The 27,987-nt window shown below is 42.0% G+C and overlaps 2 protein-coding genes across 7 annotated transcripts in view; one reads left to right on the top strand and one right to left on the bottom strand.

The window, feature by feature from the left end:
- Positions 1 to 406: 406 nt before the first annotated feature.
- TSSK6 (testis specific serine kinase 6) lies at positions 407 to 1,451 on the top strand. The gene has a single exon (XM_085066050.1). The coding sequence runs from the start codon at positions 475 to 477 to the stop codon at positions 1,381 to 1,383; it is 909 nt and encodes a 302-aa protein (XP_084922176.1). The 5' UTR covers positions 407 to 474; the 3' UTR covers positions 1,384 to 1,451.
- Positions 1,452 to 15,545: 14,094 nt separating this feature from the next.
- MYO1B (myosin IB) overlaps positions 15,546 to 27,987 on the bottom strand; it is a 172,387-nt gene continuing 159,945 nt past the window's right edge. For all 6 annotated transcript variants that reach the window (XM_085066038.1, XM_085066036.1, XM_085066037.1 and 3 more), the window contains 7 exons: positions 26,258 to 26,332; positions 25,715 to 25,849; positions 24,760 to 24,866; positions 22,440 to 22,572; positions 20,755 to 20,907; positions 19,731 to 19,858; positions 15,546 to 17,201 (listed from right to left, as the gene is read on the bottom strand). In XM_085066038.1, the coding sequence (XP_084922164.1) occupies positions 17,078 to 17,201; positions 19,731 to 19,858; positions 20,755 to 20,907; positions 22,440 to 22,572; positions 24,760 to 24,866; positions 25,715 to 25,849; positions 26,258 to 26,332 (855 nt within the window). In that variant the 3' untranslated portion in view covers positions 15,546 to 17,077. The remainder of the gene's footprint in view (positions 17,202 to 19,730; positions 19,859 to 20,754; positions 20,908 to 22,439; positions 22,573 to 24,759; positions 24,867 to 25,714; positions 25,850 to 26,257; positions 26,333 to 27,987) is intronic.

The raw sequence follows: 27,987 nt of genomic DNA, 5'->3' as shown, positions 1-27,987 counted from the left end.
CCTAGTAACAGAATAGCTCCATGCCCCATCACCAGAAGTCAATATTTAGAGCCAGCCAAGGTGGCTCACAGTTAGTGCCAGCAGAAGTCACTCCTTTGTACCACTCTCTGTAGTTTGGATTTTAATGTACCTAATACCCTGCAGAAAACTGGTATAGGTGCCCCAACAGAGCCCTGACCCCAGAAAGCTGATATTTCAACTCTCTTCATCCATACAGTGCTATACTGAGAACTCAAGTGGAGAGGCTGAAAGGGTACAAACTCTCAAATCTCCAGCCCCAGCAGAGTTGTCCCCGAGGTGACAGGGGGACATCCATGTGTGCAGGCACGCCAGGGGCACCCATGAGCAGAGGGGCCCACAAGGCACCCATGTCATCTCCCAAAGGTGCTGTCACACACAACATTCCACCCATCACAATGCCCGGGTGGGGCATAGAAGCAAGGGTTGCCATAGGTGAAGGTGTCATGCAGCACCATGCAGCAGACTTTGGAGCTGCAAAATCCTGGAGCAGGACACCAGCTCCAGTCAAGCCAACCAGGATCACAGATCATGCCAAAGTCTGATGGAGGAGAGAGGATACTCAATGAGCTGGGTTACAAGCTGGGCAAGACCATAGGCGAGGGCAGCTTCTCCAAGGTGAAAGCGGCCACCTCCAGCAAGCACAAGGGCCCCCTGGCCGTCAAGGTGGTGGACAGGCAGCGAGCATCCCGAGCCGTGGTGTTCAAGTTCCTGCCTCGGGAGCTCTCCATCGTGCGCAAGATCCAGCACCCCAATATTGTGCGTGTCTTCGAGCTTGTCGAGGTCTGCAACAAGAAGCTCTACATCGTGATGGAGGCCATGGACACAACCCTGCTGAACATGCTGGAGAATCTGGGGAAGCTGCCCTGTGCCCCCAACGCCCGGGACATCTTCGTGCAGGTGGTGAGGGCCGTGCGCTACCTGCACGACCGCAACCTGGTGCACCGTGACCTCAAGTGCGAGAACGTGCTGCTCTCCTCCGACGGCCGCCGCGCCAAGATCAGCGACTTCGGCTTCAGCAAGGAGGTCAATGGCTACCCTGACCTGAGCACCACGTTCTGCGGGACGGCGGCCTTTGCCTCCCCGGAGGTGCTCATGGGCATCCCTTACGACGCCAAGAAGTACGACATATGGAGCTTGGGGGTGATGCTCTACATGATGGTGGTCGGCAATGTTCCCTTTGATGATTCCAACGTGCAGAGCATGCCCCAGCTGCAGAAGAAGGGGGTGATGTACCCGGAAGGGCTGCCCCCACTGCCAGAACCCTGCCAAGCCCTCATCACCCAGCTGCTCCAGTACACCCCAGCCTCCCGGCCCGGCGCGGGGCAGATAGCCAAGAACCGCTGGCTCAACGGGGACATCTGAAGGAGACAACCCTCCCTAAAGATTCTGGAAGAGCACCTTGGTGCAATAAATACTGCTGTGAGAAAGCACTTCTGTGGCTTATCAGTTATTTTGAGGCCTGGGGTGCCTGTGTGTGGAGCTGACCAAACTTCAAGCACTAGCAAGGCCGTGTGCTCTCAGGAGGTGGTCAGATCCCAAACCAGCAGCATGAGTCTGCTGCAGGCTGGGTTTCAAGACACAGCAGCCATGCAGAGTTGCCAGGGCAGGGTGATGAGGTGCAGCAGCACAGCCCAGTATGGTGCCTGCTCCCAAGAACAACAAAACTCCAGCACAGCCACCCCAAACTGGGTGACTACAGGGGAAGAGCTGGTCTCACAGGGGTCTTGGCTTTCTCCTCAGCCGTGTTCACCACCAAATTGTATTTGAGCAGGTGGGAGGGGAGAATCAGGGGTCCTAGAAATCACTGCTGCAGAGAAAATATCACATATTTTGTGTGCCGCTGTTTCAATCTCACAGGGATACTCACAGCCCAAATTCAGACTAGGATCTTTGCAGACAGCAAAGAAATCCACACCTTACATGGAACATCTTTCAGATATTTGTTCTTAGTGATATTTGAAATATCTGCCAAAAGATACTTGATGAGAAATGCCTCTGGCCATGGAGAGCCTGAAAGGGAAAAGTGATAAAGGTGTAAAGGGGAACCACTTTGCTAACTCCTCTGTCCAGCTTCAGTGTGGAAAATTACCAATTACCCTCAAAGCAACCCCCAAAATCTGCTATGGGTCCTTATGGGCAAGTCCCATTTTCAAAGGGTTAATTAAGGTAGCAAGTGGCATCTGAAATGTGCTTTCATGAGCCATTTCAAACCCCCTCTAAACAATCTCCAGTCCAGCTTCTACTGGAGCTGAAGTCTACAAGGAAATGTTCCGTTGGGTGGTTTGATGGTGGTGGTGGCCAAGCCATGTGTGACATGAACAAACCAGGGCACGTGGCTTGGCTGGAGGAGGAGGAAACACCTTTCCCAAAGCAAACATTTTGGGTCTATTAAAAGCAGCAGTGTAAGTAGAACAAGATGTGGCAGCAGAGCCAGCCCAAGGCTTTTCAGCATGCAGGCTACAGGGAATTTTGGCACCCCCAGAATGTAGATTTACTTTGTTCTTCTCCTTGCAGGTGCAAAATAAAACTTGTAGCAGCAGCAGAGTCCAAAGTAGACAGAGGAATGGGATACAAAGGGTGTCTTGTGGCCATCCATGGCTGTGCAAACAGGGTTGGGAAGGATCAGGAAGGGGATGGAAAAGAAGGGGAGAAGTCATACGGGTGTGGGAAGGAAGGAGGTGGACTTCAGGGTAGTGAAACTTTCAGCAAGGCTCAGCCCTCCTTTTCCTGCTCGCCTTCCAGCCACCCTGTCAGCCTCATCCCTCTTGAAGCCACCAGCTTCCTTTGGGAGAGCATCCAATCCATGTCCTTGCTCATCCAAGTACCTGTCCATCTCCATCTACTGCCTCCCTCCAGCCCTTGCTTGCCTCTAAGCACCTCCCCACAACCCGGGAAGCACAAACCTGGTGCTGCTGTATTGCCTCTCCTTTTGCTTTACCGTCAGCTTCTTTCACTAGAGACAAAGCTAATACAAAGGGAGTCGTTCCAAAATCCAGACCCTATTAATCTCCCCCCAGCACCACATTCTCCTGAACGGCTGCATCTGTTGAGGACACGAGCTGGGGTGGATGACAAATGCTTTGCAAGGCTGTAGCCCCCTGGGTGGCTTGGGAAAGCAGCTGGGATGGAAGTGATGAGAGGCTCGGATGAGCCACAGGAGGCTCGTCAGGCTGCCCGCAGCCCTCGCCCTCTGCAGGCACATGGTGATCTCCCAGGGCCAGCACTAACGACCTCAGAGCAGTCCCCGGGCTCTGAAAATAGTCCATTACGCGTCTAATTATGCAAATTAAAAATAAAAATCACAATTAAGGACTCTGAACCAATTCTTGTCTAATTTGCAGCAGTGGGATATCAGTTTTGGAAGAGGGTGGGATCAGAAGCTCTGAGCAGGATGAGGCAGAGGCTCATCTGCCAGCACCCCTCCCCTCCAGAGGGCTCTGCATGTGTTTCCCTAAGTTTGTTTCCTCCTCAGGAGGGTAGAAATGCTTTTTAACCTTCCTGGGAGGTTTGCAGTCGATGGACGTGCCCCTCCCCTGACTCTGGGTCCCACTGTCCTGGTCACAAAGCACAGTGCCCTGCATTTATGGGACAGCCCTTGGGCTTTGAACAAGCATGTGTTGGAGGCACAGAGAGCCACAGTGGGTTATCAATAACCTGATCAGTGCCACCACACTCGTTCTGCAGTGACTCTGTCCTCCCCAGGCTGTTTGGAGTTGGTGCAGTGCAATCTGCAAGTGAAGGTTCCTGTCCTATGCCAGCACCAAATAAATAACTTTCCACGGAGGACCTGATCACCAGGCAATCTACACAAATAACTATATGCTATTTAGTCCTTCTCCAAGTACGGGAAGGTAGATGTTCAGGGCCTGTGTGAGGCAGCTATGTGGTTTGCCAGCACCTGGCTCCTCTTGGCTCATTACACAGTGTGAGCATTACCCCACCCACAGCCCTCTCCTGGCTGTCATCGTGCCCTGTGTCACCAGCAGGCTCACTGGAAAATCTTTCAGATTTTCACATGTGTACCTTGAAATCAGTTAGAGGAACTCTTAAACGGACATTCAGCAGAAGATTTAGTGTTTTCTTGAGATCATCTTGAAGCAATTTTACCCCATTTAATCTCAGACGAGCATTATAAATTTCAAAGATGTCTTCCAGACCTTTAGTACAGCTCTCCTCCCACTGCTCTTTTGTCCATATTCTGCATCACTTTGCCTGAAATACAGCCTTTATTTCAGGCAAGTGAAAGGAAAAGGTAATTCACTGCACACTGACATTAAAGCTCCCTTTTCAGCTAAGCAAAATTTGCTTTCAAGACTTTAGGCCATAGCTGATGTGTCTGATAAGCTTCAGGACTCAGCTGCTTAAAAGTCTACACATTACAAATCTTAGGCTCTACACTTACTTGTCTGCCAGAAGAAATATGGAAGGAGAATGGGGGCAAACATTTTCCTGTCTTGAGCCTTTTGGTTACATTAAGCATAATTAAAATTTAAATAAAGGCTAACAAGAGGTTCTCACCAAAGGACAGGATCCAGGGGGTCTTTGCACACATAACTTTCCTTGCAGACAAGAAGCTTTCTGTGAATAATATTTTCATTTTCAGAGCAACTAGGAAACATTAATCCTTGCTCTTGCACCAAGTGGTAAATATTATTCTCCCTGTGTTACATTGTACAGGCTAAGGGGCTTACCTCAGGCCAAGAGGGATTTCATTTTACATTACCGTTCAAAACTTCCCTGGCCACTCACCCTCTGGCCAGATCATGACTCTGTCTTTAAGCAGTAATAAATTCAACAATATTTGATGGCCTGGAAAGACACATGAATTTCCTCTCCCAAAACTGCTTCCAAATCAACTTCATTTTATCTCATAAATGAATGAAAGGAAACAGACTATAAACACAGAGAGCTGCAGCTTCTTTTCCATGCTCTGAACAAGGGATCCAAATCTCCTAACTGCATTTAACAGCCCTTTTCAGGAGTCAGGGCAGCACTCACACCACAGAATGGAACACAGGCACAGGCTGCCCTCAGCTGGGACATCTCAATCCTTGGAGGTTTCCAAGGACCAACGGGAGAAAGTCCCTGGTCTGATCTCAGGACTGATCCTGCCTTGAGCAGCACCTTGGGCTGAAGATCTCCAGCTTCCCCTCCTGCATGAATTACCCTGTGATCCCACAAACACACAACTTTTTGTGCTACAATGTCACAACAATTCTTCATTTCAGAGACACACAGATTTCAACATGATTTTGACTGCAGGGGTGATAACTGTATTTTCTAGACCCACTAAAACGCGGGACAGTAAGCAATGGCTCCATCTGCTAATTAGGTTTTGGTTATTACTGCTCTCATAGGAGGCAGCATGACACAAGGATCTGAGCATGGTTGTTAGGTGTTTCTCTTTGAAGTTAAAGAGCTGCACAAGGATGGGTGGGGTGTCTGTGCTACTTCGCTCCTTCTCACATTATTATCAGCCACAGCAGCAACCAGCAGATTCCCTGAAAGACATTCGTGGTGATATTTCTCCCTCTCAGCTGGCAGATGTTCATTATATTCAGGTAGCACCTAAATGTCACAGGACCCCTATTGGGGCAGATCCTCAGTACAGATGTTGTTATTATTTTTTACTGATCATCTGTGCCTCAGAAGATCTCACCTCATAAATGAGAGGCCCCTTGGTCACAGGAGGGAAGCTTCTCTTGGACTGTGCAATTTGGGTGTCCTCACAAAGAGCAGGCAGTGAGACACCACAGGAATGTTTGCCTCATATTACCCAGCAGCAGAGAGGCATTTCTGAGCAGCACAGCTCCATGTGCTTTACAATACAAGTGATTCTTGAGGAAAAAAAAAAAAAGGAAACTAATTAAATGTCTCTTAGCAGACCCATTTAACACCAACAGTGTGACAAGGTCAATGGCCACCGCAGAGTCACCTCTGACAGGGTCACAGACCACCTTGTACCCTCACAGGAATAGATTTCCAGAGAAGCTGGATCCCTCCAAATGCTGGGAGCTCTTTAGTCCCATTAAACTGTTTTAAAGTAAATAGTAGCTGAGGGAACTGAGCACCTCCAGCCAAGCCCATCAGAAATCCCTGACCATTCCTCCTCCGTAAGGTCACTTTGCTTGTTCTCCATGTACTGCAGCAACCCACTGGAATGGTAACTAGCAGTATCGTTTCTTCATACTTCATAATACTCTGCCCAGCACTGCAATGTCATTAGATTCTCTAGAGAAACATGCCATTTCCATGAAAACCTTAGATTCTCTAGAGAAACATGCCATTTCCATGAAAACCTTAATTCAAAATACATATGCAGCACTTACTGCAGCTGACTTGGCTTTAGTGCTACCTCAGACCTTGGCGTGCCCAGCCAGAAGGCTGGTGAGATGTTGGAGTTCCTCCACCAGTCCATGGCAGGACTGGGTGGGTGGAGGCAAATTGGAGTGTGACAAGAGGAGAGGCAGAATTTGTGTGACACATGGGCTGCTGCCTCCTCCTGGCACAGCAACAACCAGCCCAGGGGACACCATCAGACCAGACAACATTCTTATTCATTACAAGCAAAAAAAACCCCAAAATACACATTATTGTCTCAAAAATAATGATAATCCTTAGCTTCTTGTTTGCATGTTCATTAGCATGTTAATAGGATACTTATTATGGAAGATCTAAACCACACAGCCATGCACATATGCACCCAGTCATTTATTTTAACAACAGCTTCCCTTCCATTTGACATATTTCTCCCTATCCAGAAAATGGTTCAAACTGCGCCATCCGGGGCAAACTGTAATTGATGAATAAATCTTGAGAAAGGAATTTTGCTTTCTGCGCATTACACAGCCAATTATCTTTTCCAATACTGAGAGCTCTATTTATTTACTAGTGATGGAGCCAGGGAATTGCTGGAGGAAGGACCCACAGGAGGGTTGCACCCACTAGCAAGCTTCACTCAAAAACACAGCAGCCTTCAAATAAACACACACTTTCTCATAAATAAGGGGAGAAACATCAAAAGCAAGTCCCCACAAACAACAACAGGGCAGGCAACTGTCTAGGAGGAAATTCACAGTGGAAACTGCAGCCTTTCCTGCAGCCACCATCTACTGCATTTCATCTTCATGGCAGAGAAAGCACCGCCAGTTTTGTCTTTTGTTAGATTATTTCAGGCAGCGCCTGGTGGGAGACAGTCATGGAGAGAACTGTGCTGGTGGTTTTGGGACAGAGCACCAGTCTGTCAGCAGATTAAATCTCTTGCAAATGCAGGATCTAAACTTCAGACCAACAGCTCAGCACAAACTGAATTTCATTACGAAACTGGAGCCTTTCATACTTTGGCTATAACACTCCTAAAGTATTTGTGTTTTTCATTGCACCCTGCTCCATTCCTTTGGTTTTACTCTACCCCTGAATTTTCTGCACGCCTCAGATTTTTATGTGGGGGAGGAACAGTCACACTGCAGATGCTTCGCTAACAAAGCTCCACAGCAGTCAGGGAGGACACTAAAATGGGCATCAGCTGGTGACCTGCCTAACAGCAGGGGAGCAGCAGAGGTCTGGGTGAGCAGCTTGGTGGGTGAGTGGAATATTCCATTGGGCAACAAGCATCAGAGGAGACTTTGGCATGTAGGGTCAGGATTTTAACCAAGTGCATACATTAAAACTCTGACTACCTCAGTTATGAACTCTGCTGGAAGTCCAAACATTGCCAGTCTCCAGAAGGAATTTTCAGATAAAACAAATCACTATGTTCAGCTGTGGTCGAAATCATCACCCCACAAAAAGATCATCACTTAAGTTGAGCCCATGTTTTCAAGACCTTACCCTCAATCTATTGGCAAGAAAATTTCAGCTATACATGCCTGCAGATCTGCAATTCATGCCGGAACAGGATGGGATCTATAGCTAATTCCAGTATCAGAGAAATACAGAAATCAGCACACAGAAGTGTAGTTTCTGTAATGGTGACATTTTTCCAGTAGTAGACAGACTCAGGTCACTTGTATGTATTTAGCATCCATCAAATGATAAGGACTGCTGCTGGCTAGCAAAACACACACAATCTGGGCACTCCAAACATTTCCACATCTTGTCCTTACCCATGACTTTTATCATTGCTGCCACCAGATTTGCAGTTCACTACTGCAGCATAAGCAGCCTGTAGCAAATCTCCTCTCACCACCCAAAACTCCACTTCCACTAATTAAACTACGAAGTTCTCAAGAGGGAGCTGCCCTCACCAAGCACTCCTGGGACACTCATTGACCTCAAGCCTTCTGCTTCAGGGAGAACACAGAGAGCACCAAACCCTGGCATGGTGTCTGCCCCCTAGTTGCCCAGGCACTGAGGATGGAAGGTCAGGATTGCACTGTGCAGTGCCGCAAGGGGACAATGTGGGAAAGGAATCAATGATAGCATAGGCTGGGCATGGTCAGGAGAGGCCTGCTGCTGGTCAGGGTGGGCTGGTGTGGTGAGGATCTCAGCAATAGGTGTCTTGGGAGCCAGCTTTCCATACAGTTTGAGAAAAATATTCTGCAAAAACAAACCCGCAACAAGCAGGGAGCAAACTAGGAGGTGTATGGAGTGCAGAGACTGCTCTTCATGGTGGAGGCTGGTGATCAGTTCAGCTACTGCTGGGGAGGCTGGAAGCATGGCTGCTTGGAGCTCCTAAGAGGAGGAAGGGTCATGAGGAAAAAGCTTGGAGACCCACAAAAGGTTGAAGAACATACATACACACACAAAAAAGAGAGCACATTGTGTCCAAAGAAAGTTCAACAACTTTCCCAGCTCATTGGATTGTGGGAACTTTGCTTTTCCAGGGAATAACTATGCTATTTTCAGCATTTTTATTATTCAATTTGTCACAGGCCGTCTCAGGAGACTATCAACAATCAGTTTCAAGCAGCATCTGACCACAAACACTTCTCCACATGTGATTTAGAACATCTGGAGCGAAGGAGTCAGCTTTCAAAGCGTGCCAGCACTGCGCTGCCTCCCCACATTTCTTCTCCTTCCTTCCATCTTCACACCACTGTCAGACTGTGCATAGAAAGCGGGCTGGAGGAGCCAAGTTTGGAGCCCTGGCAGTGCATCCTTGCTTGTGCTTGCCCTGAGCATGCAGGGAGAGCGGGCACCGCCTGCTTTGAAGAAGGGCGCAGTCAGGGATTGCTGGTGGCACATTCCCTGCATCGCTGGGCTGCAGCGATTTAAACGTCACATTCCCTAGGGACAGGAGATGTGATCCTTGGCCTGGAGGTGGGCCAGGCTGGGGACTCGTGCCAAAGCTTGCACACTGGATATTGCATGCACAGAGCCGAAAAGGAGGCGCGTGCTTTGCTCCATGCCAGCTGCACACACCAGCTCTCTGATCAGTGCAATAATTTCTTCGGCAACCTACAGAAACCTTTCCACCAGAGCTGTCTGGCAGGTAAACCGTAAATTAGTAAAGCAGTTCTTCAGCAAGCCTGAGGAGGGAATGGGAACATATGAAAAAGGAATCCAGGCAAATAGCAGAGGAAATGACATTATGATCCCAGCTGGAAGCTCTGTAATGAACAGCCTGGTGCCTGCACAGAAAACCTACATGAGAACGGGGAGAGGTTCTGGCCCCGCAAAGCCGATGAGAATTTTGTCATCATCTGGGAGGGGGGAAGGTTTCACACAGTCATTAATTTGGTGTTCATCTCTGATTTCCCCGAGTGACCCAGGTGGATGCGGTGCAGTGACACAGTAGGCTGCTTTCACACCGCCTGCTGCCTTGCACGTCTGGCTTCCCCACAGGCTGCCAAGGGCTGGGCTCATTAGCACATGAGTTGTGCTGCTCCCAGCCCAGTGCTGGGCAAACCCTTCTCTGGTTTGTAACAACAAAGTCAGCACCAGGGCACAGACAGACTTGGAGCCGCACTTTAGGAAGAGATGGTAACATTGCAGCAGGATCCGTATCTGCTTCCTCTCGTTCATGTGTTTTCAAAGAACACCTGGAAAAACTCGGGGACATTTGCCTGTCTCAAGTTAGAAAACCTTTTTGGGATTTTGACACACAGTGTGTTTTAGGAGAGCTTATGAAGTCCCTGAAGTTCCTGGCACAGGTGACTTCTCAGCCCTCACAGCCCATGGTCCTGGCTCACTGAAGGGTCCAGGAAGGACCAGACCGTGGTGCTGCAGTGACAGGGAACACACTTGTTCAGCTCATGCTGAAATGCGGAACCGCAGCCTCATTCTTACTTTTCCAGCCATTTTTAGGAAAGAAATAGCTATAAATACAAGTGTCATTTCTAGTTGCTAGGATCCACGTTGTTTCTCTTTTCTTTTCCAAGACTGAGAATGGTTTTCAACTCCATTAGTGGCCAGTTCACTCAAAAAGAAACAAAAATGTGCAGAATTACGTTTTTCCCCAAGAGAAAAAAGATGCATCCTTGAAGCCACAGTGATCTTTATGTCATATTGCAAGTGCGACAATCCAAAAAAAGAACAAAAAACTCCACCTGAATAGTGGTTTCCACAAGAGCCCAGGCACAATCTTCAAGGAACAAAGTGACAAGATCCCTTCAATGGTGAGGACTTGCATCCAGTGGATGCACAGGTGGAAGATGTTCACATTCCCTGCACATTTTCATTTCTTTGAAGCATGTATGTTCACACACTCCAGCTGATGACACCAAAAGCAGCTTCCCAGGAACTGCAGGGAGAGCATTGCCTCTGTGCTGCCCTGCCACCAAACGCATTTCCCACTGATCCAAGTTGATGTTGGCACGAAACTGAGCAACACCACACTCCAAAAGCTGCCTGCCAGGCCTCACGAGCTCCCTGAGAGGCACCAGCAGGATGGCTGCTGTCCTGATCCATGCATTTTGGAGCCCAGGTCTTTAGGACTGAAGAGCCAAAGCAGCTAAACCTGGCAGCTGCAGTTCAGCACTCACTGAATGCTCCTGATGCCTGGCAGCTCATGCACCTTTTCCAGGTGCCTCTTATCCACACCCTGCTTTGGATCTGCTCTTCTTTCTGACAGAATTTCATGCATCAGGTTCTAGAAAATTCCCTGCAAGTATGACCAAGACCCAGCAGAGAGAGGCAGAGGTCTCCAGCAAAAGGGAGCTGTAGGGCACACTGGGGCAGCGTGAGGGAAGGAAACACCTGGGAGTGCAAAACATGAGGAGAAAGCCATGCCAAGGGAAGCCTCCAAAACACCATGCACTGGGATTAGCACAGTAACCAAAAATAGATCAAATCTGGTTTTGCTCCAACCTGACTGGATATAGCCCCCACCTATGGCTTCCCAGGGTCTGACAGCTGGAAAGGATGCTCTCCTCTCTTTGAAAAGGTTTTCCTCACCCTCTTTGTACAGAAAAACCTCAAGATGGTCACACTGGACAGGGCTCTGAGCAATCTCATGTAGTTCAAGTCCTCCTAATCAAACTGGGGATTGGACTAGAGATTTTTAATGGTCCTTTTAACTCAAACTGCTCCGTGACTCTATGGGACTGAAACTTGAAGCATGGAATGGCTCACAGTCCCCATCCCTTTTCCAATTTGCTCTCATCAGTTTGTTTTTTCTACCCTGAGAAATCCTACCACCTCAACAGAAGGAAGAAAACCATGCAAGTAGGATCAAACCCCACATCCCTGGAGCCAAGCACGTGCAGGACAGTGAGTCCTATCAACACAACAACATTTTCTAAATAGTGTTCAAATAAAGGGTCAAGGAGAACATCTCTGTGTCAGTAATGGGCTGACTGTAACCTGGAAACATTTCTACACTTATGTTGCTATCAATTTGCTATTTGTTTAGAACAAATGCCTGTTGCCTTTATCAGAAATAGCTGATTTTTTTTTTAATAATCTCCAGAACAATTCATGAAAACTCAGGAACCTGCCACCACAAGGCCACAACCCCTATATGATATTAAGAAGTTTGTGATGCAATGAAAATTTAGGATTTTCCACTGCAACCTCAGCCACAATTTTTGGACTTATATTTTTGATAACAACCAATAGTTTATGGGGAATTTAATCAGACACAATTGCTTTGAACACCTCCAATTTGAGTCTTCATGATTAAACTTATGCCAAGATCCCTTCCCATAGCTATACAGCATACTGACAAGTCAAGGGGTACCTGAGTGTATTCACAGCTACTTAATGCTCCTTTCCATCAGTTCAAAATACATTCCCTCCTTTTGGCATCACGGTTTGAATCTGCCTGTTTGATATTCTGATGGATTCATTTTTTCAGGCTACGAGAAGCATGCACAGCTAACTTGAAGGCTTCGTGTGGTGAATCAAACCAGCAGAGACTCATCACGGCATCCCTTCGAGGAGATCTCTCTTCCAACAGGAAGAGACAGAGCACATAGCAACAGCAGCTTTTCATGTTTCAGGCTTCAGGTTTGCTTTTTGTCAGAGTTGTTGGAAACACTGGCAATACCATGCAGCTAACAAGTTAACTCAAAAGCAAACAAAGCATCTTTCATTAAAAACAGCTCTTGGTTAGAAGGGAAATTAAACATTTCCTGCACGTTCAGCGGAAACCAAGGTGCCAAGATGCAACGGTAGATAATGGAATAACCTAAAAGAATACATTGTTGCTGTGTTCTGGAGACATTTGCTTCCCTTTATCACTGCAGGGAATGTCAGAGGCAGGAGGAAATCAGAACGTGATGTGAGCCAGAGAGGGAAACATCATCTGGCATCTTGGAGACCACCCAGGACCAAGGTACTGGTGGGGAAAGGATTCATAACGTCCAGAAGAGACATTGCCAGGCCAGTAAAAACCCCCATTGTGGCAAAATCCCACTATGTCCCAGTTTTTAAGAATAGCCTAAAGGCATTTGATGTCTCAGAGGGTGAAGGTGAAAGTGGGCAGTTAGGTCCCAGGGTACTACAGAAGGGTTCCCTGCATATCCCCAGCAATTTTCCATGTTTCCAGGGAAGAAGATTCCCTGACCAGAAGAATATTTAGGGCTGGGTTTGGTTTTTTTTTTTATAATTGGAGGCCACAAACAGTAGAATGTGACAAAGCAAAGAGATCCTTACCTTGGGCTAAGTGCAGGGTGCAGCCTTGGAAACCAAGTGAATCATTATGAGATTCAGATCCTTTGAGTTTTCTTTTCATTCACGTATAAAGCCTTTTCTGCTTCAGACTTCACAATTTTGTTGAGTCACTTCACAGCCAGATGTCAATGGTTTAAAGGTTTAGAATGAAGGAGAGAGAAAATCTTTCTTAACAGCTTTTGGACTCAATTTCATCAATTGCTTAAAATCAAAGTTAACTACATGGTCTCAGACTGTCCTAATTCTTGTTTTGAGCTAAAGTCTGAATACTCACCTCATCCATGGGTGGAAGGGTACAGGAGCAGAATTGGTTCTAGCTGATAATGAGATTAAGTTGATATCAGAATCCCAATCCTTTAAACAGCACTAGTTTACTGCAGACTAACACAGCCAATCATAAAACAGCAACGCATTTACTTTAAACCAACTAATTCCTAGGAGTACTTCTTTCCTCTTTACATTCCAGCTAATCCATCACCATCACATTACAGAGCAATCCTTTAAAAATAACTAGCATTTCCTATAAAATATGGAAAATACGATGTTTTTCAAGATTAAAAATCTAAAAGCTTAAGAATTAACAGTGACATTTACACAGACTGGGAAAAATCTTCTCATTTCTTCTCAAAAATTTTAATTAAGTCTTCCATTTTCGCCCCAGTAATGTATAGAAAAAGGCTTTCATTTTGGCAAAGAAAAGAAACACAAATTAAAACTGAACATTATTTTCCCGATTTTACATTTCTGTTTCTTTTCTTCCATAATTTGTATGATGAACAAAAATGTCCGAAAATCAGGATAGAATTGTTAAGTATAAAAGGAGAGAAATAGATCACAAGATGTAACGTGGAATATGATAGATTTGGGGCACAAAGTAATTTTTAAAATCAGGTTTAACTGGCTATAATACTGTTCTCAGGCAATAGGTCTAAAGCCTAATGTTAGGAAAGTCGAGTTTGCAGAATTTTCAGCAAAAACTATGATGAGGAAAGGACTGAAAAATGTTACTGTGGATCACTGAGGATGACATGCTGCCTCTTAAAGAATCCCATACAAAATAAAAATTTATTCTCTCTCCAAGTCACACACCAGTATTGCACATATTTAACCTAAAAACCAGTCACCTGCTCTTTTTGCAGTAAGAAAGATACAGATATAGAGAAAATATAGGTCTAGGAACAGAATTTTATTTGATTCTAGAAAGCATCATGCAACAAAATTTTTTCTTAATGATCCTTGCCCAGCTTTGAGATGAAAGATTAGCATTTACAAAGTAAAAAGATGCAAAAGTAAGCTTAGCACCACAGGAGGAATAATCTTCTCTTCACAACTCCATTTGATAGACAGTTATAAAAGAAAACAGAGGAAAGGAGAAAAAAAAAACCTAGATGACCTTGCATTTTTATTTTCAACATCCTAGATACTTAAATCTAAACATCAAGATACCATGGCTGTCCTAGTATATCTAATAATTCATGTTCAGCAAAACTTGCTCTGCACATTGAGAAGTATTTAAGAGTCAAAAGGCAATTGTCACAAAGTACCAGCTAATATGCAAGGTAAAAATTGTAGAAGCCCAGAAAAAGAAAGGAAACAAGAGAAACTAAGGTGAGGAATTTGTCCCTCTTCCAGTCTTTTGCAGGTATGGCTATTGTGACTTGCTGCAAAGATCAGAAAAATAGAAGGGATGTGTACTGGATCTGACTGCGATGGGACAAATATCCTAATATTATCCTGTAATACCCTAGTTTCATGGGCCAAATAACCAGATGTTCTTAATCTAAACTCTCCCATTTCTTATCTGCAAGCAACTACAGAATTACATCATATTTCAAATGCTTGTTTTCCTTACTTTCGTATTAATTTTCAAAATTTGCTCTGTGTGTTTCTTACTGTAAGGTTTCCAAGACAGTGAGAAGTTTTAGAAACCCTCCAATCTTTCCCAAGCAGAAATTCTAATACAGGATTTAGGAGTTTTAAGGCAATGGAATAATTCCTTTCAAGTATCATAATTTTGCATCACAAATCAATTCTAAAATTTCCTTCATGAGCATCTATAATTACAATACATGTAAAATTATTTAAATTTTATTAAACTATTAACCTGACTCATTTATTAGAAGAAGGGTTTGAACTACAATTATGAGGAAGAGGCAGCTTTTTGTCAGTTTGGGAAACACATCTTTTGATTACTCCCACCTTTCAAGGTCGCATGTATGGACTTTTAACAGCAACATTGAAGCAGCCAGTTAAAACAATTGTTTTGTGACCAAATCATAGAAAAACCATTTAATCCCAATGCAGAATGTGGTGTAACCCAAACCAGTTGCATTTTTCAGACTAATAACCATTAGCACTTGAACATCTATTGCAGTAACACTGTTTTAATGTTAAACTACCCAGAGGAGCCTTCACAGCCCTGAGCACTTACATCACTTCACCGCCGGGAGAGGAAGGAGACTCTGAACTTTTCTTTATCTTTCTTTTATTTATGCTTGGACTTCCAGCACTGCACATCAGATAGCCAGGCTCTTTATCTGTCCTATATCAGACTGCAAAAATACAACGTGTTTTCTCCGCTGCCCTCGCGCCAACAAACCAAACAGTCACATCCCACAAACCCTTCACGTGAGCAGTTCCTTCCCTCTAGAAAAGCATTTCTCTCTCCTCTTTAAGGATTTTAGCAAATGCTTCTGGCTTATAAAAGATTAAGTGCAATCAGTTACACTGAAGGTTTATAATGCGGCTCTTGATTGTATTTTCTGTGCACACATTTACATCAGGCACACGAGTTATATAAAATAGTTTGGAGTACAAAAATATGGTTATAACATAGGAGTACCAAACAGCACAGAATTAGAACAGTTTTATTACCATAATACCAATTTATATACAGACCCCCAAATTAAGGATTTTTTTCTTTTTTAAATTCTAAGTATTCTTCCCAAATTGACAACTGTAGTGTACACTCTAAAAACTGCAAATTAACAACACGGATCTATTTAAACCCCTACATTGTCTATGCAGTCTGCACCAATCCTCTCTCTTCCACACGAAAGTGTATTATAAATAATTCTCACAAAATGTCACGTATGTTTTATTGCACATTGTACATGCCAATATTTAAAAGAAAGGCTCAAACCTTTCACTTGATAACTAACTGTTTAAATAACTAGCATTTACTTGTGTTATGAATACTATTGCATTTTTCAGGCTCTAATCTTAACTGATGATTTAAAAGAAATAAAGCAGAACAGAAAATACACCTTGAACTTTATAGCCTTTGTGAAAAAAAAAAGAAAAAGCGTCTTTAATTTTGCTGATTTCTACTTTATAAAGTCATTTAAAACATCTGACCTAATTAAAAATGCTGTTTGAAAATTTCTGCATGTTTTACTATAAAATTATGCATGTAGCTGCTTGTGTAATCATATATTCCTTCTATTTTGCAGAATTAGATGTTTCTGTGCTGTATTGATGGGAAGGTCGAGTTACATAGGTCCTAGTGTGAGCTACAGGAGTTGTTGTCTCAGCCTCTGCTGGTGTCCACAGGGGCAGGACATGAGGAACCTGTCAGACACCTGAGCAGGTTGGGATAAAAAGACACCAGGCACAAACAGCCACCCAGCATCAAGGCCATGTGTAATTCCTGCTAAGTGGATCTCTAGACTAAGGAATACGAGTAATTGATCATTAATATGTGGGTTTATGATATGCTGCACTAAAATATGGCTGCTAAACAAAGAGAATGATTTGGTGTATGACAGATATGTGCCAGCTGGTAAAAATGCCTCACTGGATAAAAACCTGCATTTTGAGGGTTAAAACTCTGGCATGAACAAAAAGGTTTCAAAGTCGATCGATCAAATGTTTTGCCAAGGGTTTCTAAAGCTATTAGCCATCAACAGCTCCAGAAAGGGATAAAAATAGCAAAACCAAACAACTAAAATTGCACTATTACAAAGAAACAAGTCCATGAAAGGGAGAGTCACCAATGCAGTTAAGGGACAGCCACTTCGAGAAGCCGATTGTTTTTTCGCTTGCAAGTTGGGATGTTGCCGTTTTTCTGGCTGCCTTGTATGAACTTCACACACACTTTGTCTTGCTTGAACTGGACCAGGAACCTAAGAGAGGGAATAGTAAATATTTTAGCTAAGTGTGGAAAAAAATAAAGACACATGCGGAGCAGAAGTCTTTTCCTGTTGGTTCTAAGCATCACTCCAAAAGATGTAATTTTTAGCTCTGTATTGATAATAGAGAGTTGGAGAATAAATAAAAAAGCCACAGGTTATGATATGGCTAGCATCTCCACCAGGCAGTATCTCCTAATTATTGCTTTTTGCCTATAACTGTGGACATATTGCAACAGTTAGTTTGCTATTCCTTTAGAAAAAAAAGCAGTTTGAAACAGAAATGCAGCAAAGATTATTTCCAACTACTTCGCTGTCGGCCAAAGGGATTTCTCTGTTTTCACGGAACGAAGCTCAATACTTCTATAGCAACATCAGGAGCACTCTTTCCTCTGGTTTATGCTTAATTTAGTACATCTGGTATTTTAGCAGCTCTCATATGTCTAATCCTTAGTTAGCCTTCAGAGCCCTCTGCTCAGCAACTGGGAAAACTCACTTCCTGCCCAGCAATCTCCAAATTTAGACATTTTCTACAGTTCAGGATAAATTAATCTGGATTTTACTCTTCACTTTTTACTGAAAGAGAAATTTCATTGAATGCAGACAACTGCTTAAAAAAAAAAAATTAAAAAAACCCCACGAAAACCTAACAGGCTCCTGTGGAGCCTCAAACCTTTCACTGATCTGGGTAGCGAGATTAAAAGTGATAAGCAAAGCAGTGCTGCCTCTTGGCTCGCATGCAGTGGTTGCTGACCTAAAGAGTCCTTTGTAATACAGTCGATTTTCCTTTTTAGCATCTTTAAAAAGTCCTCCAGCAGAGGCCAAAAACTTCAAAGAATTTGCTCTGCAGCCGGAAACCACAAATCAAGCTGACAGCAGAGCTCAGGGGAGGAAGTGGCCTCTGCTGCGCCGAGCTGCCCTTCGGTGCTGCTTTCCTGCTGCACAGCCCCGACACCCAGAGCTTGCCCAGCCATGCAGGCACCCTAAAAATGTGCCATCACAGCCATCATCTCATCACCAACGCTGCATTTTCCTATACCCCCTGTTCCAATATTATCCATGAGAACAATGTGTCTCTTCCTAAACACACCCCTGCATCAACAGCATTCCTATATCAGCTCTCTTCCCAAAAAATAGAGGAGTCAAAATAAGGCCACATTTTCACCTCAATCCCTAGCTGTGCTTGTGTCTAAACTCTAGCAGGGGAAAGAAAAGAGGCTTCTGCTTCACCATCAACAAAGTTGGGACTGCGAACAGCTTAAAATTATTTAGTCGGGTAAACTCAATAGCAATGCACACATGAATGTTTTTAATCTGCAAGGCAAGAAACAAAACCACATCCCAAAAAGCAAGACTCCCAGCAAACAGGCTGTTTTCCAGACCTAAGGCAAGCAGACAGTCCAGACTAGTGCAATGTATGCTTAAACTTTGCTTTAGTAGTTTATTTCTTTGTAGCCCCCTACAAAGGGGGCTTTTAAACTAGAAACTTACAGGGGATAGCCACACTCTTTTAGAGCCTAAAAAACACACACCCTTGAGCAAATTAAATGACATCTGGTAACAGAACAAAGGAAAATGGCAGATGTTTTTTTCAAGGAAAGAGCAAAATTAGCCTTTTAATAAATTCTCAAACCTGAACAGATACAAACTGTACCCACTACCTACCACAACCCTAGAACAGATGCAGTGTGGTGCAGCCATATAAAAAGGTTCAGGTTTTGCCTACAGGAAATTTACTTCATTACTGTTAAAGGGCTCCAAAATTTCTTCTTTATTGAAAATGAATAAACCCACCAAATCAACACTACTGGAAGGAGGGGCCAGTTCACAGAACAAAAGGAGAGCATGACAATGGTGGACTAAGTGAGGGACTCTTACTCAGCAAACTTTAGGAGTTCAGACACAAACATTTTTATTCCATAGCTAAAAACACCAGAAGTGCAGTCCCTATTTAATGCCAAAATATGCAACTGCACCAAGCAGAAAGAATTACTATTTTGAGATGCAAACTTTTTATCCAACAAAGCTTTTAAAACAACGAAACAAATCCAAACAACAATAGCTTGTTTCACCTTCAGAAACGAGAAGGCAGAGCTTCATAGACCTGCACTGAGTTGGGGAGCAGCATTTTTTTTTGGATATTTTCAGTAGAACTTGGCACCTTCTGTCCACTCTAATCTATAAATATCTCACAGAAATCTGTGAACTTCTCAGTCACATGCAAAACAGCTCTCTCAAATGTAGTAATTCTTAATTATTTCTACAGCAGCAATTCTGCTTCACAGCCTTATTTGAAACTACTTTAACAAAAGCACATTTTCTGTAATGACTTTCAAGGGTGTAAAAGCCAAAATGAATACTATAAATGAGTGCACATTGAAAATTGGATCCTACTTGTATATTCTGTCAAAAGAAAAGAAGTATTAGCTACACAACAGTGTTTTGTTATTCTGACACTAGATACTTGACTTTTTAGCATGGTGCATTGAAGCAAATGTACTCTTAAGCAAACAAAAAACGTACTCATCAGATATCTCAATGTTGAGCTTCTGTTTGGTTTGGCTGAGCGTAGTGCGGTAAAGTTTAGTGGCCATTTCAATCAGGTGATCGCTGCTGAGCAGGAAATCTCCTTTACTGGCGGCTTCTGAACCCTGAAACAGGGAGGAAAGGAGTTAGGACTACCAAAACCTTGAGTATGATTAAATGGCAGCCAGGCAGGAGGATTTACAAGGAGCCTTCTTCTCCCAAGGAAGTCCAAGGAAACAACAATCTTTTGTCTTGTAAATTAAATAGGGAATGCAGTGCAGTGTAAAGGATCAAAATGCAATTTGCTCCCAAATAATCTACAAACCAATGGAGAAAGGTAAAAAAAAAAAATCCCTTCTGGCCCTAGAGGAGGGTGATCTTCATTTGTCCTACAAAACTGTAGTGTTTCTGTATCCCTATTCTGGATATACCACAGCAAGCTTCCAATATTTGCAGAAAGGAACAGAAACAAATTAGGAACACCAGGATTAGGACGATGGCAGTGAGTATGAAAAGACTCTGTCTATTAAGAGTCTCCAAATCCATTTGGGCTAGAACATAGATGCCAGCTTAATGATTTTAGCAGAGCAATGGTTACAGTACAGTGAGGAAAATATAGCACTGAGCTCAGTTCCTTAGAACTGAGTAGCAAATTAGCTGTGCCTCAACGTGGACTTCTTGGCATCCCATACGGAAGAGAGAAATATTCTACCAGTATATGTAAGGAAAACACTGCCACAAGGTACCTGAACCATATTACAGATGGAAAACTCCGATCCTCAAGACGCTACAGTGAAATACGAAGTCTGATTTTCACAGTTAAATGATCATTCATAAAGTAATAACTGTTCTCATTGGGCTTCAGCAGCTTTAACTCAAAGTTTTTCAGAAACGGCAAAGTTCAATAAACTTCTAAACCTACAAGCTAACCACTATGACTTATTGCTACAAGATAATTAACAAGCAGGTATTACATCACTGTAAAACAGTCATATTATTGTGTTGTGGAGTTGTAACCAACCTCCTTGAGATGCACTGCAAAGAATCCATCATTTTGGGAGCTCATGGACACTTTGGTAACATCTCCCAGTGGAACCTCCGACTTGATAGTCCCAGATTTTTGATCCGCAAGAAGAACATTATTTTTGGTTAATAAGAAAATCCTGGATGCAGCCTGTGGAGATGCAAAAATGCAGATCATTGTCTACATGAAGAGAGAACTGGTTTTCACTAAGCACCTACTAAGACTCCAGGGAGTTCATCGAGTTAAATAGCTTGGCCCACATTAGCAAACATGAACATTTGATACTCAGTAAAAGCTGCAGATCAGTTAAAATCAGGTCAAATTTATTTGTGTGTCTAATTATAGATTGAGAAGCTTAGCTCATTTTGGCACATATGCTTAGGTATAAACAGTTCCTTTAATTACTAGCTTACAGCTGTAAAATTTAGAAAGTGAAACTCTGAAACTATGCAAATCAGGACAACCTCATTTCTCATGCTCTTTAAATCTCCCAGAAAATCATCACACACTAAAGTCTCTGTATTGACCATTATCCACCAAAACTATCATGCAGAGCAACACAAATCACATAAGTATTTTCAGAGTTATGTTCTCCTCCCTTTATTTAGTGGAATTCCCCTTTAAGAGGATAAGCATTTGTATTTTCAAAAGACAATTATTTTTAAAGCATGAAATATGTGTTCTTAAATTTGTCTTAGAAAATAGTAAGAAACAAAAATGAGAACTTAATCCACATACAGCTTTTTCTGCTGCAAACTTTTAAATAATAGAATCTTCATTAGAATTAAGAAGTAGCTGTCTTAAGCACATAGAACCATAGCTCATTAATTTTTTTTCCCTTTTTTAATCTTGAGAGCTGTAGCCTATGCAAGTGCAGGAAAGATATTGTCTTCATTTAATTAGTTTCTTCTAAACCAGAAAATTAACTTGGCATCAACAACAGGCAACCTAATTTCACTCCTACAAATACATAAATGACAACTACATCTGAGAAGCTGAGATCCACTACTTCTAATATCTAGGCAGATATGGTGAAAGCAATTAAGGTTACTAAGGTAGAATAATACTTCCCGTTTTAATAAGCATAATTTAAATGCAAAATATGTTCTGTGTTGGCAGAATAAAAGAGTACCCACCATATTTAACAACTTTATTCAAATGATACAAGAAACTTGCCTCTTCATTCCAAAGAGCTTTTGAAGACAGACAAAGCTAGCAGAGTATGCCACTTGTAATTTTAAAAGATAAAAAATGTGATCATCAAGTCACAGTTGACTGACAGTGTGAACTTTCAAAAGTTAAGTTTTCTAAATACTTCAATAACAACAATACTCTCTAAATGTTTATTTCTTGAATTAGCAGCGAGATCTTAGCTGAGTACGGAGACTACATTTAGTTAGGACACAAAACAGTCTGTTACCAATTCATGAGATACCTTTTTTTTTTCTCTGAAAACTCACTGGAAACTGCAAAATGAGATTTTAGTAAGCTTGATGTAAATTTAAAAGAGGTGTTTAAAAACACCAAATTACATAAAACCAACATTTCTGGTCTTGCCCATAAAAATCCACGTTTTAAAAAAAATCCTCAGACTATTCCATGACAGAAATGAAGTCATCCTGTCAATGTATCTATAACACAAATGATCCACCCCTCTGGATAAATCAATTCCATTTTATTACCTTCCCATTGGCTCTATTGATCTTATTCACAACTTCTGCAATAATGATCTTTTCATCCACAGCATCTTTGAGTTTTTTGTACTTGGGATTCTCGCTGATCTCCAAATAAGCCCCCTGGAATGGCTGCCCAACACTGCCCAAAAGAAAGACAAAGGAAATACAAGTTAAATATGAACCTCAGGGAAGAAGCAAACCTGACACCACCCCAGGCTTCATCAGGAGATGCACCAAATATAATTTTCTATAGTGATTCTATAAGCCAAAACTTCCTTAAGCTTTGACACACTCTCTTCCAGGGAAAGTCACTTGCTGCTTCACTTTTAGTGAGGAAATTGTCTTAAAAAACCAGAAATCTCTGCTCTCAGAGTCCACTTTTTGTACCTGTTCACTCAGCATGGCAGTGTTGGCATTAATCTGTGCCAGGCCTTTGCAATTGCATCTCAGGCACACAGAGAGAAGGGAAAGAGGAGGAAAGGCACTGGAATTTTAGTACTCAAGTCTCTCTCTCTTCTTAAATAATTATACGATACACAGAAAATTAGCCACATCCTATGAACCATTATCATACTAATTAATCAGAACCTTTATACAGTAATTTTCTCTGCCCTTAGGCCAATTTAAAAAACAACCAACAAAACAAATTAGGAGCTAATCAGCTCAGAATATCAGACAAAAAGAGATGGAAATGTTTCTAAACGAATGCAGGGTGGGGAAATCATTCCAACTTTCCACCATGTTGGAGCTTTGGGGTTTTTTTGGTTTTTATTAATTAGCATTACGAAACCATAGTCATCAAAACAGTAGATTCCCTGTGGACTTCATCCCTGATCAAATGATAACAATCTATAACTAAAACTGAAATGAATCAACAGTTCCTCTCTATCATTTACACCACTTAATGTCTTCGATAAAAATGACTCATGTACACATATATTTTGCTGTATATTATTTCATTGTTCAGTCTTGGTGTAAAAAGTACCAAACCAGGGATATAAATAGAATTCCTTCCTTCCCAAGGAGTTCTATGATGATCAGATGCATACTAACTAAAACAAAAAAAAAAAAACCAAACCAACCAACCAAACAAAAAAAAAACAAAAAAAAAAACCCCTGCTTGCCCCTAGGATAGTCCAAAGGCACCATCTTTCTCTTTTCCCAGCAGCATACAAAGACATCCCAAAGCAAATAAGGAACAAACCACAAGCTAGCATATATAGCCATTAAATAAGTTATCTACTGAAGGGAAAGAAAGAGAAACATACACTGAGCCCTTTACAGGAAAACAGGAAATGGCTCAATAAAAAAATGACACAAAACAAAACCAATGAAACACACAAATAAAAAGCAGAGCTTGTCCATGCATGGAACTGTTCTCATAAACACTTGCAGATTCCTGTTCCTTCCTCTGGTGAACCTTGCTCCTCATTTCACTTGTTCCTGCTCATCTCAAATTATGCCTTCTAAGAGAAAACTCTCTTGAGATGGACAAGCTGTTTGTTTTCAAGAAAAAGCACAATTTATAAGCTCATATTCACTTAAAAAGTGTAAACCAACTTATTTCAAGGACATCATATCTCTCTTTTGTCAGTTTTATTGCATAACAAAAGAAGTGTAGTCCTTAAATAAAATCAGATAATACTGCACTTTCTTGAGTAATGCTAGTTGTGTAGATAACATTGACAAGAACTTGTCAGTTTTAAAGAACTCAGTAATCTGCAAAACAAACAAAAAACTTATTTGCAGAGATTTCACATTATTTTTTAAAAAATATTCTAAAATGGAAATAGAAGGGTTTTTTAAAGTATGTTTGCAAAAAGACATGCACCAGTGTATCTAACTCTTAAATTACCTAGCCTTCAACTCAGAGCACCGTGGTGAATGTGCTAGGTTTGAACACAGGAGAGCTCCCCAGCACAGCTGATCTGAGAGTGAGTGACACTATCTGTCACAGCCTTCCAGCTCACTATACCTTTATTATTGCAGGAAACAGCCTGATGGAAACCAGGGGAAAGGGTGACAGTTCTTCCCTTCTGCAAGTTCCCCAAACTTTTGTGAGTGGGTCATGGGGGATTAGAACAGCAAACCATCGTGGATTATGGAGAAGTGCTCAGTGTCACAGCATCAGTGGCTGCAACAACATCTAGGTTTGCTTCTGAGGGCAATTTTCAGGATGGTAAAGTCAAATGATGCAGGGATGTTGTCAAACAAGGAAAATGCACTTTTCCGCTTAAGATAAAAAGCAAAGTCTTGCTTAGTTTCCTAAATCTATGCAAGGATATTGAATTTCTTGTACACTAAAGGCAGCAGAATCAGTCATTACCTGGCTGGATATAAAGCCTTCTTGTCCTTGAAAAGTTCACTTGCTTCCAGTTTTTCTTCATATATCAGCTTCTGCTGATCTGTGAACTGATCTCTGTACTTTTTACACTACAAAACAGGATATATTAAACAAACCAAAAAATTATCTTTCCCAATCTCACAGCACCACAGACTAATGTTTGCTCATTGCTCAAGATGCACATTCTTTGTATGCTTCTGAAGTGACTCAGCTCCATCCTACATGCCACTGTAACAAACAGGAGAGGTGTTTTTCTCCTCATCCATTCTAGACACTTCTGAATTACACCAGAAACGAGATATAAAACATCTCATGTAAGCATGTTGCACTCGAACATGAGCTTAATCTATGAGATACCAGTCACTGGAAGACTGAGCTAAAAAAGGTTGACAGAAACATAAATACAGCTCCACAATTTTGGAAGTTTTTACAGGCAGAGAGAAAGAAAAAAACCACAGCTGAGAGGGTGAATTTTGCAGGCTCAGAAAGAAAAACTGTTCCTTGACAATTCACAGAAAACACAGCCCACAAGATCAGTAAAACGTCCCATCAGCACTCAAACAGATTCTCGCCATTTTCTCCGTCCAAAGATCCAAAACAAATTTCAGCTAACCACAGCTCATAAGCAAAAAATTCCACCCAGCATTTCCAGCCTTGGTCTAAGTCCTGGCCATGGACACAAGTATTACAAGCTATTAATTAACAGGCTGATGGCAGGAAGCAAACCTCTCTCCCTAGCCCCAGAAAGGAGTAGCCAGGATAGTTATATCCCTTGCAGGCCAAAGGCAATGATCAAAAAACACGCTTCTTCCAAAGAAATGAAATTATCCTGGCTGGAATCGAAGGAAACACATCCTAAAAATAGACCCTTTGTGAACAAAACTGTTGAAAATCATGGGAAGAAGTTCTGCACAAACTGGACCAGAATGTGTCCTACCCTCCACAAATGGAAAATCCTCTTTAGCTCCTTGTGAGTTGAATCCAAGAAAAGGTAAGGCCTCGCTGGCCAGTTTTTATCTATTGGTGATAAAGAAGGCATCTTATTCTTCATTTCCAAGAAGTATTTTTGCATCTGTGGTAAAATTGAAGCAAGATGTTTTATTAACGTTCAAATATCAGAGTTATTGAAATACGCAAGGAAAAGCAGATGCTCTGTGATTAAAAAGCACAGATACCAAACTGCAACTCTCAGCTCTCATAAACCAGAATATAGTTTTTAAAAGGCAGGTATATTGAGAAATGCAGATTTAGGTATCATAAAAGTGTGGCAAATACTTCGCACCATTCCTACACCTTCAAACACTATCACTATTCTTTCTTTACAATATCAGAATATTAATTTTTCAGTTTTCCATGTGCTTAGCTTGGGCATTTCCTTACAAAGACCATCAAGGCCATAACATAGCTGTTATATTTGATTTTTAAAAAAAACTTAAAAGACAGAAAAATGTACATGTGCTTTGTATGGATATATACATACAAGTCTCTGAAGTGTAAATTCATAAATTTTTCTCCCAGCATTGGCTCTGAAGAATTTCCTGTACTCTCTACGGACCTGGAAAGTTAAACAAACACTCAAAATTAATACAAAGAACAAATCTGTTTGCACAGGTACTTTTTACAAAGCTCGGTGGTAGAAAATATTAAAACAAGCATACATCCATGCAAAGGGTTCCCTGAATAGGAACATCACCTGGTCACACTTCAAATATGAAACAGACCATGGACCAAGATGTCTGAAAGATACCTCGGCTGACGTGAGTGAGATTATTAGCAAACTTAACATGGTATTTGAAATATTTCCCTCCAAAAAGGCCTTGCTATTGTTGAATTCACATCATGAATCTGTTTTCAATAGGCTTTTGCATAAAGCTGGACTGGAAAAAGTGAGGCATCATCACTGACACAATTTTCTTGTGTTTGAAGCAATGCTGATTTCATGTTAATTACTGGTGAAATTTTCAGATTTGTCTGCATTGAAATTCTTAATACACAGAGTTTTCTAGAATAAAAAGAGGTTTTGTTATTTTTCCAGAGCAGACTTCCACATGAAAAAATTCACATAAGCAGTCTTCATTCCAAAAGAAAAATAAGATTTTGGTGCTTGGTAAGAGAATCAATACAAAGGTTGCTTAATGTCAGCAAGCTTGATATTTGCACCCAAAATTTATTTAAAAAACAATAAAAACATAAATATAATTTTAAAAAATTTAAAAAGTGATAATTGAAACAATTTTTGCAGGTGATACTAATTTTTAATACATACTTGGAAGTGCAAGTTTCAGAGTACTTGTTTTGCCTTTTCTATGTCTATCAGTGCTAATTAGCATCAACCAAAATTCAGAAAAGCCAATCAGAGAGAGCCCAACTGGCTTGCAGCTTTATGTGACACTCAGGCTCACCTCAAGTCAGCTGAAACATCCCCCAACATTTTTTTTGCAAACTCTGGCACAGCCTGCAACACACCTGTTATCGGTTTTGGGCAAAACCCAGGGAAAACATTGTGGCTTTACATAATTTACCCCAGCGCAGAATTTAGTGGGTTTAGCTAGCTCAGGATGTGTTGCTGGCTTCTCTGTAACCAGAAAATAAAGGGAAACCCATAGAGTAAAAGCCCATCAACTAATAGAAAAAAAATTTACCCTGGCACCCCTTCTGCCCCATAGTGACTCATGCACTTTAAGATAAACCAGCATTTGGAAAACAAGAATCTGTCACCATTTGGGGACTAAAAACACCCCACAGGTAAACAGGTTTCGCTTAATTACACATTAAGATGCATCAACAAAAATGGCAGCAGTCAGCTGTCATCATTCTATGCAAATTCAATACATAATTTTTTCCTCTTCACTTTATAAGAAAAAGTATTAGACTTCTTATTCACTCATTTTCTGCAAGGCTTAGTACTCTATAATTAGAGTACATCCTTTATTAATTATTCAGGGATGGTAATTAACACACTCAAAGCCACTCCAACCACAATCATCCGAAATCTCACCATGTTCCCATAGACTCTCCTTAATGATTTTGCTTTGTATTATTCTTTGCGAGCTGCAAGGTGTGCAAATTAATTTGGAAGAAAGGGACTAATAGACACCCACACATCCTATTGGTGCTGCAGGGAAGCTGCAAAGCAAGCACTGAGAAATGCAAGCTGCTCCAGAAAAGCCTAAATCTGCAAAGTACCACAAATGCTATTAAAATCTACTT

The sequence above is a fragment of the Lichenostomus cassidix genome, chromosome 7 (genome assembly GCF_008360975.1).
Source record: "Lichenostomus cassidix isolate B80296 chromosome 7, HeHo_3.0, whole genome shotgun sequence".
NCBI classification, from domain to species: domain Eukaryota; kingdom Metazoa; phylum Chordata; class Aves; order Passeriformes; family Meliphagidae; genus Lichenostomus; species Lichenostomus cassidix.
This window is presented reverse-complemented; position numbering and strand designations above follow the sequence as displayed.

Excerpts from the sequence above, each read along its gene's own strand:
- TSSK6 (XM_085066050.1), top strand. The coding sequence starts at position 475 with ATGCAGCAGACTTTGGAGCTGCAAAATCCTGGAGCAGGACACCAGCTC.